This window comes from Monoraphidium neglectum (assembly GCF_000611645.1).
Source record: "Monoraphidium neglectum strain SAG 48.87 chloroplast CP, complete sequence, whole genome shotgun sequence".
Taxonomy (NCBI): Eukaryota; Viridiplantae; Chlorophyta; class Chlorophyceae; order Sphaeropleales; family Selenastraceae; genus Monoraphidium; species Monoraphidium neglectum.
In genome coordinates, this window is record NW_014013626.1 from 13,090 (window position 1) to 33,880 (window position 20,791).

Genomic DNA, 20,791 nt, shown 5'->3' on the forward strand with positions numbered 1-20,791 from the left:
TAGTAGGCTTTTTGAATTTTATATCGTAAAGCTAAGAGCCCCCCGGTGGCCCGGAGCAGACCTCCCCACACATAACAACGTTATGCATGCCTTTGCTAGTTTTGTTTTTTTTAGAAGAACTAGTATTATGTTCTATCAAAAAACATTCTTTTAAAAAGAAATTCTTAAATGTTTTTTGTTTTAATTTTAAAAAATTTTAGTTTTTTTTTAAATTAAAACTAAGAGAAAATTCTTTATAATTTTTGACTCCAAAATCAACAAAAAAATTTTTGAAAAAAAGTATTTTACTCCAAAAAAATCTTGTGGAATTTTTAAATTGGCGAGAAAAAAAAAAAACGGATCTTTTTTTAATTAACTCATTGAGTTTTTCTAAACCAAATGAGAAAAATCGAAAAAATAGAAAAGTTTTTCCAAATGTCTCAAGCCCGGTTAATAACATTTTTATAAAAAATAAAAAGTTTACAAAAAAAATGTATCGATCTACTCAAAACAAATTAAGTTTAGATTTATTAAAACAAAAACAAAGACTTTTACTTTCAGATTTTTTTCCACACAAAAAACCATTCATGCATTTTTGGATTTTTCCTTTATTAGGTGGTTGTTTTATGAGTTTAATGACATTTCATAGCGGTAAGGGTTTTATAAACAAAAATCAAAACTTTCCAAATCTTGATTTTTCAGTAAGAAACGTTCGTAATTCACGAGAAAACTCTAAACAAAGTATTTTACAATTATATAAACCATTAAAAGATAATAACGTAAACTTAAAGCTTCTTTTGGGACCTTCTAATTCATCTAAAGTACACGTGAGCCGAGGGCTCGTGACTATGCGGGGGCCAATGGCTCCACCGACCCCCCAATCTTTTTCTGAAATCTTCGATTCAGGACCCGAGCGTAGCCTCCGAACAAAGCTTTGTAATGTTAAAGATGAGGCATCCATTGGAACAACAACGAGGAATCAATTGTTAACTTTTTACGCAAATTATACAAACCAAGAACCTCTTTCGTCTAGATTAAGACAAGATTATCAAAACATTGTTCTTAATAAATTTTTACCTGTTGAGTTCGAAAAATTATGTTTATTTTATCTAAATTTAACAAATCAAAATTTAAACATGAATTCGAATAATTATTTACAAAATAAACAAAACTATAAATATTTTCTGAAACAAATATTACAGCAAAATAATTATCTAAAAAACGAAGCAACATTCCATTTGGTTTGGCATGTATTAAAAGTGGAACCCAATAATGTATTTTCAGTTCAGCACGTAAACACAAAAAATAACTTTTTACACAATTTAGATTTGAGAAAATCTTTTAAAAAAGGATTTTTAGATTATTTTCCAATGGAACATTTCGCTCAAAAACTCTATAATGAAAATGCTACGTATTATTTAAAAAATTCAAATTTAAAGTCTTTTCTTTTTTCTAATTTAATAAAACAAATTAAAGATATACCACATATTTCTTACTATAACGCTTCTGTTTTGCTAGATAAATGGATAAAAACATTAAAGTTAAATTCTATAACGCAAAACCCTCTAAAATCATCTCAAATAAGCATGAATAATATCAATAATCTTTTGACAAAAGAGACTTTTTCGGAATTTTGTGACAAATTGTATGTGTTAGAACATTTATTTTCAAACTCTTCAAAATATCAAAACGATTTGACTTTTTATTTTTATACTTTACTCGAAACTTTAAATAAAAACCAAAACAATTATCAATACATTTATTCTCAAATTAATCCAAATTTTAAAAAACTAGAATCTAAAAAAATAGCTCAATTATTCGCAACTGTTCTCATTGATTCTAAAAAAGATTCTACTTTGAATTCTTTAAAAAATTTGAAAAAAAAATTTCAAAATGAATATCGATATCATCTAATGAAAGTTCTATTAAAAAATTCTTTCTATAAGACAAATTCAAAAAAGAATATAATATCACCAAACTCTTTTCAAACTTTTTCAACAATGCGGAACGAAGTCCTAGGCCCTGTGGGCCTCGACTTTGCGGGGGCCAACCGTCGAGCCCCAATGGGTCTAGAGGGGCCGAGGGCCGAAGGCCCTAGCCCGAGACCCAACGGGTCGGGGGGTTCCCCGAGGGCCGAAGGCCCGGGGGGGGAACCCCCCCGCGAACCCAAATTGACTTTTTTCAATATATCGGACGTCCAAGTTAAAAGAATTTTGAATTATACACTTTTTTTAAAGTTTATTAATAACAAACCTTTGCTTCAAGCTAAAACACTTCCTATTTTGAAAAAAATTAAATTGCGCCGTAAATCAGAGCTACTATATAATTTTACGAATTTAGTAGATCCGATGGTTATTTCAACACAAAAAAAAAATTTAAAAAACATAACTTACGAATTACTTTTATTACAAAACTGGAAAACTTTATTTGCAGATATTTGTTATATCAATGTTCTTGAAAAAAATTTTAAATATACAATTTCTTCTGATTTATCTAAAAAATTTGCTTTATTCAAAACTGGGGCACAGCGGGGGTCTAGACCCATAGGTTCTCTAGGGCTTCTAGGGGCCTTTGGCCCCTCGGAAGCCCTCGCAAGCCCCATGACCTCGGAGGGCAAAGCCTCTGCAAAACAAAAATTGATTCAACCCAAAATAAAAAAAACTCAAGAATTAAAATTTTTAACAAATAAATTAACTAAAGAAATCACTTTGTATTGTAAGTTAAATACAATTTCAAAAAAACTTATCAATTCTGTTTCTTCGTTAACAGACCAAAACCAAAAAGATAATCAACTTAACCAGCTAGTTATTCAATATAAAACACCCATTTTAATAGCAAAAATTCAAAAAGAACTATTATCATTTCCAAATTTCAATAACGAGTTTAATTTATTAACTGCAAACCCGACAACAACAAAATTTAAAAACATTTCTTGGGTTCGAAGTCCATTGTCTTGGTTTGAAATAGCTTCAAAACAAAATGATTTAAGCAATCTCATGTTCTCTTCTCAAAAACTATGGAATAATTTTTCAAATTCACAAACAACTGTTCCTATTCTACCAAATGGGAAAAAAATAAATTTTATTAAATCATTAATCAAAACAAATACGAAAAAGTTTTTAACTTTCAAAAATTTATTATCTGGATCAACCTCTTTAAGTGAAGATACACAACAGCCAAAACTTTGGCCGGGGGGGACCCCGAGGCCCTATGGGCCTAGAAGCTCCGAAAAAGCTAAAACAATAACTTTTTTAATTCAAAAAAAATCAAAGGGTTTAAAAAATCAACCTGTTTATTTTTTAAAATCATCCCAAACTACAAAATTTTTAAATAAGGAAAACTTGTTTAAAAACTTTCAACACAAAAATAGAAGACAGTACAAAACCTCGGATTATAATTTTGAAAAACGTCAATCTGAAAAAATTTTTAGAACTTATTTCTCGGTTAAATCTTTCCAAAAACCTGATAAAGACTTATTGCATAAAAACAATCGTTTTAAACTAAATTCATTAAAAAGTTCCCTAAACTCATCCAATTCCTTTCATTCAATTCTGCCAGTTTTAAAAAAATTGAAGCAAAAAGTTAAAAGTCAAACGTTGTATTACAAACTTAATAAAGATTTACTTCGTTTAAATTCAGTGAACGATTTGTTATTAAAAAACCATGATTTGAGACTAAGAAACGATAACTTTAATCAAAAATCAAAGATGACTTCGCATTTTTCTAATAAAATATGTTTAACAAAATGTTATAACGCTATCAATTTTAATAAAGTTTTATCTAAACAAAACAGTTTAAATTCTAAAACGTTTTTAAAAAAATTTGGTGAAAGTTTTAATTTTTTTAAAAAAGCTGATTTTTCCCTTAACGAAACTGAAATTAACCGTTTAGAAAAAAAAAAAGCGGTCCAGAAGAAACGTCGTTTAAAAAAACTCAAACTTGAAAATCGTCGAAGAAAAAAAAGAAAACGCTTTTATCCTCGTCCAAATTATTTACGTTTTCAATTGTATTATTCTTTTTTAAAAAAGCGCCACTTGTTAACTCGTAACAAGATTGACTCGAAGACGTTGGAATTTTTGATCCAAAGAGGGCGACTGAGCAAAGACAAAATAAAAAATCAAATCGCAAGTAAAAAATCAAGATCAAAATCTTTCCAAGAAAAAATATATCGTCACCAAAAACAAAAATGGGGAAACGTTTCATCAGAATTGTTATTTTCTGAAAAATTATTCTTAAAAAAAATACCATTGAGTTGGACAATTCCAACCTATCATGATCAAGAATTTTATAAAATATCAAATGAAACTTTAACAGAATTTGAACGTTTATGTTGGAAATCATATTGGTTAAGATCAAATTTAACCCCGTATATTCGTCGAATTCAAAACAATTTTAAAAAAATGCAAAAAAAAGAAAGTTTAAAACAATCTAAAAAAACGTTTTCAATTATTTTAGAAAATTTACTAACTTGGCCAGTTTTTTGGAATAACGAAAATTTTTTTAAATTGAATAACAAACAAGTGAAACAAATGAAAAATTTAACTCCTGCGTATTTAAATATAAAAGAAACTTTACAAAATTCTTTTTTTAAAGTTTCCAACCTGACTCATTTCAAAAATGTAGAAAACACAGCAGAATATAATCGCCTTATTTCTGAACGTATTACGGATGAAATTAAAAATGTGAAAAGTCAGTTAAATGTTGATGGACAAACTCATGCTCGAAGCTATAAGGTTGGACGTCAAAAAATCGATAAGCCGATTTCAAAAAATATTTGGACTTCGTTAAATTCATTTAACAACAATTTTTTAGAACCAAAAATTGAAGCTTTTTCTCTTTCTCCGACGCGTCTTAGCGACACTTTTGCACAGATGAGCGATTCTTTTATAAAACCTTTTGGTGATTTACCAACCTTACGACTTTTGTGGGCTGTTAATAAAACAAACTTATTTACTTATAACGAAAACAATTTTTCAAGAAATTTATGGTCTATTTATAAACATCGTGAACAAACCAAGAATAATAAAACAAAAAAATTTATTTCTCAAATTTTTAATTCTTATAATTTAAATGCAAAAACTGTCGAAACGATGTCATTAAATAAAACAAGACTAGCATGTAAAAAAATCTTATCTTTTGGTGGGTTTATTTATGAAAAAAATTATAAGTTTTATTTACGTAATCTAAAATATAAATTACAAAGAGCACCAATTTTAACATCAGATTTAGTTAAAATGTCGGGGGGCAAAGCCCCCGCAAACAAAAAAAATTCTAATAGTTCTAAAATTCTGTTGTTGAATCAAAACAAAACAATCTTTAAAAATTTAAAGTTACAGGAAAAAAATTGGTTTGAAAGTAATTTAAACCATAAATCTCAAAAACGAATAATTCATTTTTGGTGGTCTACTCGACAAGTGAATCCTATTGAACAAATGTTCTCGCTTTGGCTTGCATCACCAACAATTTTTTTAGATTTAGACTTTTATGTTTCAGAAAATACAAACTCAATTATTGAGCGAGATTCTTTAAAAAGTATTAATCGAGTCTCAGATCTTAAATTATTAGTTGAGAGTCCAAATCCTGTGTTCAGAACAGAAACAAGTAAAATTTTACTAATAACAAGTTTTTGGGTTTGTTCTTTATTATTTCATATTTCGATTTTATTCACAGTTATACGTATTTCGGAAATTCGAAGTCTAGCAAAATTTCAATTTTTGATCCTTTATAAACTTACTAACAGTTATTTAATTTGTTTATTTTCTATTTCTGATCTTTTCGAAAATTATAAAACAAAAATTACTTCTTTAATAAAAAACACCTGGAGATTTTCTAGTAAAACTTGCAACAATTCTAGCTTTTCACAATTTCAAGAATTAAATAGGAAACATTTTGAAAAAAAATGGATTAGACAAAACAGGTTAAAATTCATTTATAATAAACAATTTATGTTAAATCAGTCAGAAAAAAAATTGAGTTGGAAAGATGTAGACATTCTTAATGTTCAAATCCCAAATTTGCAAAACCTTTCAAACCAAAAAGCGAAGTTAGAAAATTCATCTCTTCAACGATGTTCTAAATTTCAATCTAAACAGTTAATTCAATCTACAATTAATTTTCATTTCAGTTTTCGAGATTTTTTTATTTTCTCGACAAAAAACGATAAAAATTTTTCTAAGTCCAAGATTATTGAAAATTTTTTGATTTTTCATTCAATAAATCCATCTTTAGATAAGTTAAAATTATTGAAAAAACTTGATCTAGTAAATTCTAAGATTTCTCAAAATTGGTTTTATTCGTGGTACACAGGATTTTTATGGTATACGTTTTTTACATCTTTCAAAAATTTCAGGTCCAAGAGTCAAAATAACTCTTTAACTAAGATTGGCTCGTCAAACATGAAAGTTAACCCTACTTCTTTAAAATTAGAAATGTTTCAAAAAAAAGAGATTTATTTCAAAAAAAACTTAATGAAAACTTTAAATTTTTCAGATAAATTGACAAAATTTAGTTCTAAAAAAACTTTGCGGGGTTTTACGAGGCCGGGGACAAAGCCCTGGACTATGCGAAGTCTGGAGGCTTATCAAAGCCGAGACCCAATGAGCCGGGAAGCCCGGGGGGGTCCCCCCCAAGACCCAACGGGTCTAGCGGCCCCCAATAAAGTAAAAAGATCTTTTTGGATTGTTCAATCGAGTATTCAACTTCAATCTATTTTATCTTTATTAACACTTTATTTGACAAAAACATTTATCAAGATTTTTTATTTTTGTTTTAATCTATTTTATGGCTTTCTCTTTAAGTTAATTGATGTGCTTGAAAGCATTTTGTTGATTTTTTATAAATTTCTAGAAAAACCTGCAGAATTAATGGTTGAATGGATTGCAGAAATCTTTTTAATTGAATGGTCTTCAGATTTAACAACTTATATACCAGAAGCGTTTGATATTTCTATTTGGAATTCACTTACGAAATTTTCTCGTTCTACAAGACCTTTAGGAGGGTTATTGTTTGGTTTTACGTTTCAAAAATTTTTTTTAGGCTCGTTAGAAATTTTTTATAGTTGGATGTTAAAGCCTGATAAAGATTTAATTCTTCGTCAAAAAAAAGGTGTTATTTTCTGGGACATCTGGGCAGAAATTTTAATTCAAGCGGCGGAAAAATATAAAATGAATCTATCTTCTTTAACCACATTAAAAGAAGAACAGGAACTTTTAATTGAAAATTTATTAGCTGAAAAAGAACTTTTACTGAATAGAACGCAATTAAATTTGTTTCAATCACGAAATTCAATAGTTAAGGAAACAAATTTTTTCAATTCCGAAACGTTTAAAAAGTCATTAATCAAGATGACACCTCTGATGAAATTTTTACAAATTTACCCCCCAAATCCGTTCTGGAATTTATTACATTCTTCAAAGTCTTCTATATCGGTAGTAAAAAATAATCCTTATAAATTTTTTGTCTCGGACAATCAATTATTAAGTCTAAGTCAATTAAAAATTGACACTCAACCCTCTCTTAGCTTAGTTCAAAAAACTAAGTCTTTAGATTCATGGAAAAGATGGTTTGTTAATCAATCTCTAACAACCCAGGGTCGAGATACGGATTTATTTATGGATATTCACCCACCTAAATCTTTCTTGAACTTAAGTTTTTTAAAAACTTATTTACCTGCTCAAGAAATTTTAGGTTCTTTAGTTTGTGATATTTATTCTGGTCTTTTCGCTCAAAAAATTTCGAAAAACATTTTAGTAGTTGGTGCACCGGGGGCGGCTAAAAGTTTTTTTATTCAAGCTTTAGCGGGAGAGACAGAGTTGAAAATCGTAACTGATAATGCTCATCGATATGCATTGGTTCAGGGTGGTGTACCAGTTGGTATGAAATTATTAAGAGATGTTTTTGATTCTATTGCTCTCCATACACCATGTTTATTTTTATTGGAAGACATTCATGTGATTGGTGAACGCCGTCCAATGTTAATTTCAGATGAGGAAAACTCAAAAGCAACAGATTCTACGTTTGGAGCCGAACAAGAAGAAGTTCATGAAAAAAATAGATCAATTTATCAATTAAGTAGACATTCGATTTCACATTATAAACGGCCTTATAAAGGTGATTTTTCTCTTTCAATCCCTACCAATCATTTTTGTTATGATTTGTTTTTAGGTATTAACCCACTTAAAAAACGTCGATCAGGCTTAACTGCAAAAGGTCCTCTTCCAATTCGTGAACTAGAAAAAGCATTAATGGGTATAGAATCTTTACCTTCAAATAAACAAGAATTCATTTCTTTTGACGAAAATAACAATACATCAAATAGTCAAGCTTTACTAAGTGTATTACAAATTTCGACTGAACAGGTTTTTGCTCCTCCTGCAACATCACCATTTAACATTTTACTTATGAAAGAACAAAAAAAACTTAAACCAAAAAAATTGGTCAAAGAAATGCCGTGGAGTGGACTTTCATACGATAAGATTATGTTGATCTCAAAAAGTCATTATTCGGTTCGTGTAAAGGTGGCTTTATTAGCTGAAATGGCAATGACGAATTTATCTATTAAATTAGACATGATCACAGATTTATTGGTTATTATAGATAGTGTTCGATCTAATCGAGGATTTGTTGTATTTGCCACAACTCATTTACCTTCTTTACTAGATCCAGCTTTACGTCGGCCGGGGCGTCTCGATGAAACCATTTCATTACCACTTTTACCTAATTTAATGAGTCGTTTTGAAATTTTCAAAACAAGTTTATCTTCCTACACTAAAGCAACGGATTTATTAGACTATAGTCTCTTAAGTTCAACAATTGAACAAAACGAAAATCAAATTTATTCAGCTATTTCTAAAAGTTTATTATTGTTGTTAAACACAAAAAAAAATTTTAATGTATCAAGTAATTTATTGAAACCAAAAGTTTTTTCAGGATTCTTTAATGATTTTCCTATTTATAGTGTTTCTCAAGCTTTTCAGACTTCAATATATCTTCGTTCTTTATTAATTAATACGTCGCAGATTAAAAAATATTTAACTCAAGTATCAAAATCTAAATTTACTGCAATTGAATTTAAAACCAAAAAACAAAAATCTAGCATTTATGAAGATAATTTATACAATCTTTTAAATAAAGAAGTTTTTAATTTTGTTTTATCTGGAACGGATAAGTTTAATTTTATTGCTTTAACTTATGCTCAAGCAGGTCAGTTTTTAGTTGAAGCTTTGATTATTCATGATCAAAGTACTTACTCATGCAAATTTTTAACTCAGCTTACTAAAACTCAAGATAGTTATAATACCGAAGAACAGATTTTTAAAAGCTTATACAATTCTAAAATAGAATCAAAAAACACTTTATTAAAGCTTTTTGCAGGAAAAATAGCAGAATTTTTTGTATTAAACAGTTCCTATTCTCAAAAACTAAAAAGTTTTAACAATTTTTCAAATTCTTTTTCGAAAAACAAATCAAAATTAATCTCATTAAATAAAAATGTAAAAGTTGCTTCGTCATCTGAAGACGATACTTTATTCATAAAATCAAATGTAGCTCTTTCACTAAAAAAAGATTGGTGGTTACATGCTAGTTCTTTATTACAAACAAATCCTTCGCAATCAAGTTTATTCGAAAACATACAAAATTTTCAAATGTATTGGCAATCAGCAACTGCTTTTTTAGACTCTTTGTTTCAAAAACGTTATTTATATAATAAGAGCTTTGTTGTTTCTAAAATGTTATTTTTTGAAAATCAGTCTAGTTTACGTGAACCACCAAGCCCTCCGAATTCTTCTATTCTTATGCCAGCAAAAAAATTTGAAAATTATAAACGCACTTTAAAAGATTTTCTTCAAAAGCCAACGTTAACAATTAATGAAAAAATTCAAATGCATCAAAAACAAAGATTTTTAAAACTTCTTTATAATATCTCTATTCAAACCTCTTTTACAACTGTGTCTTCTAAACATTCTGGAGAACATTTACCAAACTATCAGACAGATCATCAAGAAACAAATTTTGATAATTCGTTTAAAGAATTAGGATATCTAGATCTTATGATGTTAAAACCAACAGCAAGTTATTGCTTTTACAAAAATCGTTTCTTAACACGTCACCGATTCTCGTTTTTAAATCAATGGTGGAATGGACAACTTGCAGAACATAACGTAGAGACAACGTATTTAAGTCATGTTGATTGGCGTTCAATGTTTGTACAATCTATGGGAGACATTGTTATAGATTTTCCAGATGCTGATCAATATTATAACCCAAAAACAAGACGTTGGTTCTTACATTCAACTTCTTGGAATTATTGGTTAAGTTTTGAAAATAATAAAAAAGACGAAATTTCACAACATTATATTCTTTATTGTTTTACAAAAACATTTCACCTATTAAATTTTAATCGTGAATTGTTTGATTATTTAGCTTTCCGTTTTTTACGTTATCATCAACTTAAAGAGATTGATCTTTTACATATTTTAAGTCGTTTTTATAAAACAAAATTTTAAAAATTGTTATTTTTTACACAAATAGGTCTTTGATTAAAATTTATATTAATTTAAAAATTATTTTTAGTAACAAATTCAAATATTGTTAAAACTGTTTTACAAAATAATTTTAAACTATTTACAACCTGCTGTTTTTACTTACTAGCAAAGTTTGTTTTTTATAATCTTAACAGCATAAAAAACAAACTTTGCTATTTAATTGAGTTTAGATAATCAGTGATCTTGACAATTTCAAGACAACTTAGTTTTTAAGAAAATTTATTGGATTAAAAAAAAAAATAAGTTATAATATAACTAAAAATTTTAATTTTTATTTATATTATTTAGCGTTTTGATTTTTTTCGTTCAGCATTTGATTTTATGATTCTAAAAATCCAGTTCTATATAACTGATTTAAAAACTTTTTTTGTTTGAATTATTAATATTGTCAAGATTAATAAAACTTAAGTGTAAGAAGCTTACCTCAACATTTGAAAAAAAATTTTAGAAAAAAGTTGTTTTCATTAACTGATCTTTTATGCTTTTTTAAAAAAAGGGTTGTTTTATTTCTAAATGTCTAGGCCCGTAGGGCCTTTTGGATCGAAGATCCAACGGGGTTCCGAGGGCTTCGAGGGGCTAATAGGGGCCAAAGGCCCCCTCGAAGCCTTAGAGGGCCGAAGGCCCGGGGGGAACCCCCCGTATAACGTTGGTATGCAGAAAATTGGCCTGAATAAAGACTTTTAATTAACACCTTAAGTTTTTCTAATCAAAAAATTTAAGGTGTCATAAATAAATATAAATTTCGAGTAAGATTGAAAATTTGGAAAGCTGCTATGTTTCAGCAAAAATGCTCATAAATTTATTTCCTAAGGAGATCCCGTGGAAACACTGTTTAACGGAACACTAACAGTAGGAGGTCGTGACCAAGAATCCACAGGTTTTGCTTGGTGGTCAGGTAATGCTCGACTAATCAACTTATCTGGTAAACTATTAGGTGCACACGTAGCACATGCAGGTTTAATCGTTTTTTGGGCAGGTGCTATGAACTTATTTGAAGTAGCACACTTTGTTCCTGAAAAACCAATGTACGAGCAAGGTTTAATTTTATTACCTCATTTAGCTACTTTAGGTTATGGTGTTGGGCCAGGTGGTGAAGTTATTGATACTTTTCCATATTTCGTATCTGGTGTTTTACACTTAATTTCTTCAGCTGTTCTAGGATTTGGTGGTGTTTATCACTCATTAATTGGACCTGAAACATTAGAAGAATCTTTCCCATTTTTTGGTTATGTATGGAAAGATAAAAACAAAATGACTAACATTTTAGGTTACCATTTAATTATTTTAGGTTTAGGTGCTTGGTTATTAGTTTGGAAAGCTCTTTACTTTGGTGGTGTGTACGATACTTGGGCACCAGGTGGTGGAGATGTTCGTTTAATTACAAATCCAACAACAAACGCAGGAGTTATTTTTGGTTATTTAGTTAAATCACCATGGGGTGGTGATGGTTGGATTGTTAGTGTTGACAACATGGAAGACATTATCGGTGGACACATTTGGATTGGTACTTTATGTATCTTAGGTGGTATTTGGCACATTTACACAACTCCATGGCCATGGGCACGTCGTGCTTTTGTTTGGTCAGGTGAAGCTTATTTATCATACAGTTTAGGTGCAATTGCTACAATGGGCTTTATTGCTTGTTGTATGTCTTGGTTCAACAATACAGCTTATCCTAGTGAATTTTATGGTCCAACAGGTCCTGAAGCCTCTCAATCACAAGCGTTTACTTTCTTAGTACGTGACCAACGTTTAGGTGCTAACGTTGCTTCTGCTCAAGGTCCTACAGGTTTAGGTAAATATTTAATGCGTTCACCAACAGGTGAAATCATTTTTGGTGGTGAAACAATGCGTTTTTGGGATTTTAGAGGTCCATGGTTAGAGCCATTACGTGGTCCTAACGGTCTTGATTTAAACAAGTTAAAAAATGATATTCAACCTTGGCAAGAACGCCGAGCTGCTGAATACATGACTCATGCGCCTTTAGGTTCTTTAAACTCTGTAGGTGGTGTAGCAACTGAAATTAACGCGGTAAACTTTGTTTCTCCACGTAGTTGGTTAGCTTGTTCACACTTCGTATTAGGTTTCTTCTTTTTTATTGGTCACTTATGGCACGCAGGTCGTGCTCGTGCAGCTGCAGCTGGTTTTGAAAAAGGTATTGACCGTTTAGATGAACCTGCTTTATCAATGAGACCTTTAGATTAATTCAAAGGATCTTAATGATTCATTTTCAAGTATGATTTTCAAAAGCTTAATTATAAAATTAAGCTTTTGAAAATCATGCTATTTTTTAATTTTATAAAAAATTAAACTTTTTTATAAAAATTTGTTTTTTCTTTTGCTCCAAAATCTTTGATTTTGGACAGGGCGGGGGGGATCCCCCCCCCCAAGGCGAAGGGCTAGGCCCTATGGGCCTAGGGGCTCCCCCCAACTTTTTATTATGAGCTTTTTTTCAACTAAAAATTGAAGACTTTTTTGCAATTGTCGTTGGCTAAGGGGCAAAGCCCCCCTAGACCCATTGGGTCTCGTCGGGGGCCCTTGGCCCCCCGCGTAATGTTGTTATTCAGAAGCCCCGCAAAAGTCGCGTTGAAAACATTGAATAGAGAATAAAAGATTTGAAGAGTCTAACACCAAGAATTAGACAAAGAAGAAATCAAATTTTTAAATTTTTTATTCAATTTAATTGAATAAAAAAAATTTATCTGTTAATATTTTTTAAAAATATTAAAAACTTCATCTAATTACTTTTTTTTTATAAAAAAGTAAATAAACAAAAATGAGCTTTATTTTTAACTCTAAAGTCTATGTTCCAAAGAAATAGACTAAAAAGCCTTTTGATTAAAAAAAAATTACAACAACACTATTTTTTTTCAATTGAATGGGATATTGGCATTTGGGTCTTTTATATCTATTGTTTTACAATATATTTTTGTTTTTAAGACAAGTTTTTTTCTGATTTGTTTAACTTAAACGAAAACTTCAACTTTAGATGAAGACCTAAAGTCGGTTATAGTCGTGTTTTGAATATAAATAAAAAATTTTACCGATTTGAGTCTTTAATGTATTTTTTCAGTTAATCTATTAACCTTTTCATTCTTAGATTAACTTTCAATAGTCCATCTTCTTCGGAAAATCTCGGCTTTTTCCTTCTTTCGGGTCTTCGGGCTTCTATGAGGAGCTCCCCCCCCCCCCCGACCCATCTGGTTTCTAGGGGCCTTTGGACCCGAGTTTCCCCAAAACACGGACCTTTATTGGAATCTTTGGTTCCGATCGTTAAAAAAAATCGATGAGTCGGGTTCTTTGGGTCAAAAAACATGACCTTTAGTCAGAAAAAGAAAGCAGCATGCGCAGATTTGGTCCATAACATAATTAAAATTTACAACTTGAAATCAATTACTCCAAGCTAAGATCTATTTAGTAAATATTAATAACTCATTAGATCGATAAATGATAAAGCAAAATACAAATAACAGTTAGTATAAAGTAAAATAAATATTTTTAGACAAAAGAATTAAGTAAACAAAGATATTTAAAAATTTTCATGGGATTACCTTGGTATCGTGTACATACAGTAGTTATTAATGATCCGGGCCGTTTAATTTCTGTTCATTTAATGCATACAGCATTAGTAGCAGGTTGGGCAGGTTCAATGACTTTATTTGAAATTGCCGTTTTTGACCCATCAGATCCAGTATTAAATCCGATGTGGCGTCAAGGTATGTTTGTACTACCTTTCATTACACGTTTAGGTGTAACACAATCTTGGGGTGGATGGACAATTAGTGGAGAAACTGCTACAAATCCGGGTCTTTGGAGTTATGAAGGTGTTGCGGCAACTCATATCGTATTATCAGGTTTATTATTTTTAGCCTCAGTATGGCACTGGGTTTACTGGGATTTAGAACTCTTCCGTGACCCAAGAACTGGGAAAACAGCTTTAGACCTTCCAAAAATTTTTGGTATTCATTTATTCCTTTCAGGTCTTTTATGCTTTGGTTTTGGTGCGTTCCACGTTACAGGTTTATTTGGGCCTGGTATTTGGGTTTCAGATCCTTACGGATTAACAGGAAGTGTTCAACCTGTAGCTCCTTCTTGGGGTGCTGATGGTTTCGATCCATACAACCCAGGTGGTATTCCAGCTCACCATATTGCAGCAGGTATCTTAGGTGTTTTAGCAGGATTATTCCACTTATGTGTTCGCCCATCAATCCGTTTATATTTTGGTCTTTCAATGGGTAGTATTGAAACTGTTTTATCTAGTAGTATTGCAGCTGTTTTTTGGGCTGCTTTTGTAGTAGCTGGGACTATGTGGTATGGTTCAGCTGCAACTCCTATTGAATTGTTTGGGCCAACACGTTATCAATGGGATCAAGGTTTTTTCCAACAAGAAATTCAAAAACGAGTTCAAACTAGTCAAGCTGAAGGTGTTTCTCTTTCAGACGCTTGGTCGAAAATTCCAGAAAAATTAGCATTCTACGATTACATTGGTAATAACCCAGCTAAAGGTGGTCTTTTCCGTACAGGTGCTATGAACAGTGGTGATGGTATTGCTGTAGGATGGTTAGGACACTCGGTTTTTAAAGATAATGAAGGTCGTGAATTATTCGTTCGACGTATGCCTACTTTCTTTGAAACTTTCCCTGTTTTATTAATCGATAAAGATGGTGTTGTTCGCGCTGACGTACCTTTCCGTCGTGCTGAATCTAAATATAGTATTGAGCAAGTTGGTGTAACTGTAACTTTTTATGGTGGTGAATTAGATGGTTTAACATTTAACGATCCAGCTACGGTTAAAAAATATGCTCGTAAAGCTCAATTAGGTGAAATTTTTGAATTTGACCGTTCTACTTTACAATCTGATGGGGTTTTCCGTAGTAGCCCTCGTGGTTGGTTTACTTTTGGTCACGTTTGTTTTGCTTTACTATTCTTCTTTGGTCATATTTGGCATGGTGCACGTACTATTTTCCGTGATGTGTTTGCTGGTATTGATGAAGACTTAAATGACAGTATTGAATTTGGTAAATACAAAAAACTTGGTGATACAAGTTCTATTCGTGAAGCTTTCTAAATTTTTGATAATTAGAAAACTTTCGTTTTTTTTCAAAAATTTTAAAAATACTGATTTAACGCATTAAAATCTTAAGTTGTTTTATTGTCTAGTAAGTTTGTATTTACTATTCTTTTTTATTTTGAAAAAATAAAAAGTAAAACTGCCTTTATGGTGGTTTTTTATACAGCAAAATTTTTGCTGAGAGTTGGGTTTGGATTTAATCTAAGCGAATGAAGTTTGGTAGGATCTGGTGAGAACATGTGCTGGCACCAATTTTTCTTGGCAAATGGTGGTTTGACATTTGTCAAAGCATCGTTTGCCAAGAATTACTAAGTCCCGATTGGCCATTTTAATAACCTGTCAGAACTTTTTATCTGACGCAAAGCTTCGAGGGCCTTCGGCCCTCTAGGGCTTCGAGAAGCCCTCGGGTTCCCCCCCGGCCCCTCGGTCCCCTCATCGCACAAAAGCTCATTTTTAAGAAACTCCAAATTTGTCTTGGTGTTGCTTCTTCGTTTTAATCGATAAGTGACATTGATCTTTTTGAATCAAAGACTGGGTTATAATTAAATTATAAGTATTCGTAGCGCGTCCAATTTTTTTTCAGACACTTTACCAGAATTTTTAATTCTGATTGTTAGGAAAAAGGTTCTCGGATCAAAAAACCGCAGAAACAATGAATTAGATGCAAAACCCTGAATAAGCTTTATATTCTTCGCAAATAACCTGCGTTTAGTGGAGGGGGGGTAAACCCCCCTCGGCCGCGCGGCTTTGAACGCAAAGTCCCAAAATATCTTTAGTTTGAAGATCAAATGTCAAAAAAAACTATCTTACTGCAAATTTTAATTGTCAGCAAAGAAACGAAGTGGCACTCTTTTCTAAAAAAAAATTTTAAAATCTCATTTTTATGGAAGCATTAGTTTACACTTTTTTATTAATTGGTACGTTAGGAATTATTTTCTTTTCAATTTTCTTTAGAGAACCTCCTCGTATGGTTAAATAATTTTTTATTTATAAAGATAGAACGTGAGGGTTAAGAGTTTTGTTCTGATCTCAATAAGTTTTGCGTTGGTAAAATTAAAAAGCTATAATATACGGGGTTACAATTTTGTTCAACCAGAAAACAAAAACTCACGTTCTATCTTTATTGTATAATTATTTATATTTCAAAAATTTTTAAAATTTAGTAAAACTGCTAAATAACTTTGTTTTTTATTAAAAAACATGAAAGTTATGAAAAAAGAGGTTGTTCAAAAAGATTTTTATTATTTAATAAAAAATCTTAACTAGAATAGTAATTAACATTACCTTGCTCATTTTATTTGGTTAAAGTTAATAAATACAACTTGTAGATTTATAAAATTTAGCAAGGTAAAAATAACTAAAGATTTTTTCTTTGTTTTTTCAAGATTTAATCTTCATGTTCTTCAAAAGGATCTCTAAGTTTTTTAGACGGAGGTCCAAAACTCACATAAACCGAATATCCTGTCGCGCTTAATAAAAGAAACCATAAGAAAAAGGTAAAAAAGAAAGCAGGACTATCCATAAAAATTTTTGTATTGTTTTTAAAATTATTCTCCAGTGTTTAATATTATGACAGAAAGTAAAAAAAATCTAAATTTTTTTAAATTATGGCAACAGGAACAACTTCTAAAGCTAAAGTAAGTTCTTCAGATGCACTTCAAGAACCTGGAATTGTAACTCCACTAGGAACACTATTAAGACCATTAAACTCTGAAGCTGGAAAAGTTTTACCAGGTTGGGGAACAACAGTTTTAATGGGTGTTTTTATTGTTTTATTTGCTGCTTTTTTATTAATTATTCTAGAAATTTACAACAGTTCATTAATTTTAGATGATGTAACAATGAGTTGGGAATCGTTAGCGTCATAAAAACGCTTGTTTTGATATATAAGAGATTTAATCAATTTTGAAATTTCGAAAAAGTTTTATTTTTTTTTATTTCTTTTCTATAACAAAAAAGATAAACAAATTTTATTTAATTTTGTTTCAAATATAGAATTATAAAATTGTTGGAACAAATTTAATTTGAAGAATTCAGAGTTTCTTAAAACTAGAAATATGTTTTCATTCAAAAAAAAGCTTTATTCTTACTTTAAATTTTAATAAAGTAATGTTTACGATTTCTAGAAATAGTTTTTATTTAAATTAAACTTTATTTCAAAATGCTATCGTATTTTTTTTTATCCCAAAGAATTAAAAATGAGTTCAAAGTTGAACTGATTCGATTAGTTTTAATTCTTTAAAAATTGATTGAGTTACATTTATTATGTCATATACTAGTTTTTTATTCAAGAAATCCTATGGAATCAATCGTTTTAGTTCTTGCAAAATTACCAGAAGCTTATGCACCATTTGACCCTATCGTAGATATTTTACCTGTTATTCCTGTACTTTTCTTATTATTAGCCTTTGTTTGGCAAGCATCTGTAAGTTTCAGATAGTCTTTAGAGAAATTTTAGCTTTAGGATTTTCAATTCTTTCGATCTTTGATCGAACGGGGCCGAGGGGGAAACCCGAGGGCTTCTCGAAGCCCTAGAGGGCCAAAGGCCCGGGGGGAAACCCCCGCAAAGCAAGACACAAAGCTTTGGGTATAGATGAATACTAAAGGTAAGTTTTTTAGACTTTTGGGCGGACCTCTTCCTATTTTTGTGGGGGGCCCTCCGAAGGCTTCTCGAAGCCCTAGGCCCAACGGGCCTCGCAAACCTCGTCAGATTATTTTTTCTGATTAACGTTTAGACTTAGTTTAAAGAAGAAATTATAGCCATGAGGGCCTAGACCTGTTGGGTCCCGGGGCTTTGCCCCCGGGCCCTCGGAACATTGGTTTTCACATTGGCCAGCCAAACACTGATCTTATTCAGATCATTTTTTTATAGACTTCAGTTTTCAAAAAAACTGAAGTCTAGTATTTAAAAGAAAATATAATAAAGACTGTTTAAAAATGTCTAATTTTCAGTAATAAAATTTAGAAACTTAAGACAAAGGTTATCCATTTAAATAACCTTTGTCTTAAAAAAGAAAAAAGAAAAAAATTATAGTTTGTCGATAGTTTCGAATTCGAATTTAATTTCTTTCCAAACTTCACAAGCTGCAGCAAGTTCTGGACTCCATCTACAAGCTGAACGGATTACGTCACCACCTTCACGAGCTAAGTCACGACCTTCGTTACGAGCTTGAGTACAAGCCTCAAGAGCAACTCGGTTTGCAACCGCACCTGGGGCGTTACCCCAAGGGTGACCTAAAGTACCACCTCCGAACTGAAGACATGCATCATCACCAAAAATTTCAACCAGAGCAGGCATGTGCCATACGTGGATACCCCCAGAAGCAACTGGCATAACACCAGCCAGTGAACACCAGTCTTGAGTGAAGTAGATACCACGACTACGGTCTTTTTCTACGTAATCATCACGCATTAAGTCTACGAAACCTAAAGTTACTTCACGTTCACCTTCTAATTTACCTACAACAGTTCCTGAGTGTAAGTGGTCACCACCTGACATACGTAATGCTTTTGCTAAAACACGGAAGTGAATACCATGGTTACGTTGACGGTCAATTACAGCGTGCATAGCACGGTGAATGTGTAATAATAAACCGTTGTCACGACAGAAGTGAGATAAAGAAGTGTTAGCAGTGAAACCACCAGTTAAGTAGTCGTGCATAACGATAGGTACACCAATATCTTTAGCACATTGAGCACGCTTTAACATTTCTTCACAAGTACCTGCAGTTGCGTTTAAGTAGTGACCTTTAATTTCACCTGTTTCCGCTTGTGATTTGTAGATAGCTTCAGCAACGAATAAGAAACGGTCTCTCCAACGCATGAATGGTTGTGAGTTTACGTTTTCGTCATCTTTTGTAAAATCTAAACCACCACGTAAACATTCATAAACAGCACGTCCATAGTTTTTAGCTGATAAACCTAATTTAGGTTTAATAGTACAACCTAAAAGACCACGACCGTATTTGTTTAATTTGTCACGCTCTACTTGGATACCATGCGGAGGTCCTTCGAATGTTTTCACGTAAGCTGGAGGAATACGAAGGTCTTCTAAACGTAACGCACGTAATGCTTTGAAACCAAATACGTTACCTACAATTGAAGTGAATAAGTTAGTTACTGAACCTTCTTCGAATAAATCGATTGGGTAAGCAACATATGCAATGTATTGATTATCTTCACCCGGTACTGGTTCGATATCGTAACAACGTCCTTTGTAACGATCTAGAGTAGTTAGACCGTCAGTCCATACAGTTGTCCAAGTACCAGTAGAAGATTCAGCCGCTACAGCAGCACCACATTCTTCAGGTGGTACACCTGGTTGCGGTGTCATACGGAATGCTGCTAATACGTCAGTTTCTTTTACAACGTAATCAGGAGTGTAGTAAGTTAAACGGTAATCTTTTACACCAGCTTTAAATCCAGCACCTGCTTTAGTTTCAGTTTGAGGAACCATTAAAAAAAGTTCAATGAATATCTTGTCGATCCTATTAAAATCTGTCCGTGTGAAAAATTTTTAAAAATTTCTTTATTATAAAAAGAAAATTTTTTTCTGTCAATTTTGAAAAATAATTGTTAAAAGTCATATAAAAAGTTAAAGTTTTATGATATAGATTTTTTAAATCTAGTAAAAAAAAAATTTTTAAATAAAATTAAATATTTAAGATTTAATAAATCTAAAACGCAAAATTTCATTGTTTAAGGGTATTTTCTATTTTTAAAATAGATAAAAGTTTTTCTTAGATTTTTTTCTTCTTTCATAAACTAAAAATAGATTGACTTTAATGTTTCTACTTTTCAATTTTATAGAAAGAAAATATTAAATTTTTTATACCTTTTTTTAAAAAAAATTAAATGACTCGAGTAAAACGTGGTAGTGTTTCTCGTAAAAGACACAAAAAAGTATTAAACATGACAAAAGGGTTTCGTGGTTCTGCTTCAACTTTGTTTCGTACAGCAAATCAAAGAAATATGAAAGCTTTACGTAATTCTTATGCGGATCGTCGCAAAAAAAAACGTGATTTTAGACGTCTTTGGATTGCACGAGTAAATGCCGCAGTTCGACGTTATGGATTGAATTATAGTGAATTTATGCATTGTTTAAAAAAATCGTCGATTTTATTAAATCGTAAAACTTTAGCTCAACTTTCAATTAGTGACCCAGAATCTTTTTTACAATTTGTATTATCTTTAGCAT

At 31.2% G+C, this 20,791-nt stretch overlaps 1 protein-coding gene across 1 annotated transcript; it reads left to right on the top strand. All coding sequences in view use genetic code 11, as the record gives it.

Annotated features, from left to right (window-relative positions):
* Positions 1–470: 470 nt before the first annotated feature.
* Positions 471–10,484, top strand: MNEG_16745 (hypothetical protein; the record flags this gene model as incomplete). The annotated part of the gene is made up of 1 exon: positions 471–10,484. The coding sequence occupies one exon, from the start codon at positions 471–473 to the stop codon at positions 10,482–10,484; it is 10,014 nt and encodes a 3,337-aa protein (XP_013906991.1).
* Positions 10,485–20,791: the final 10,307 nt, after the last annotated feature.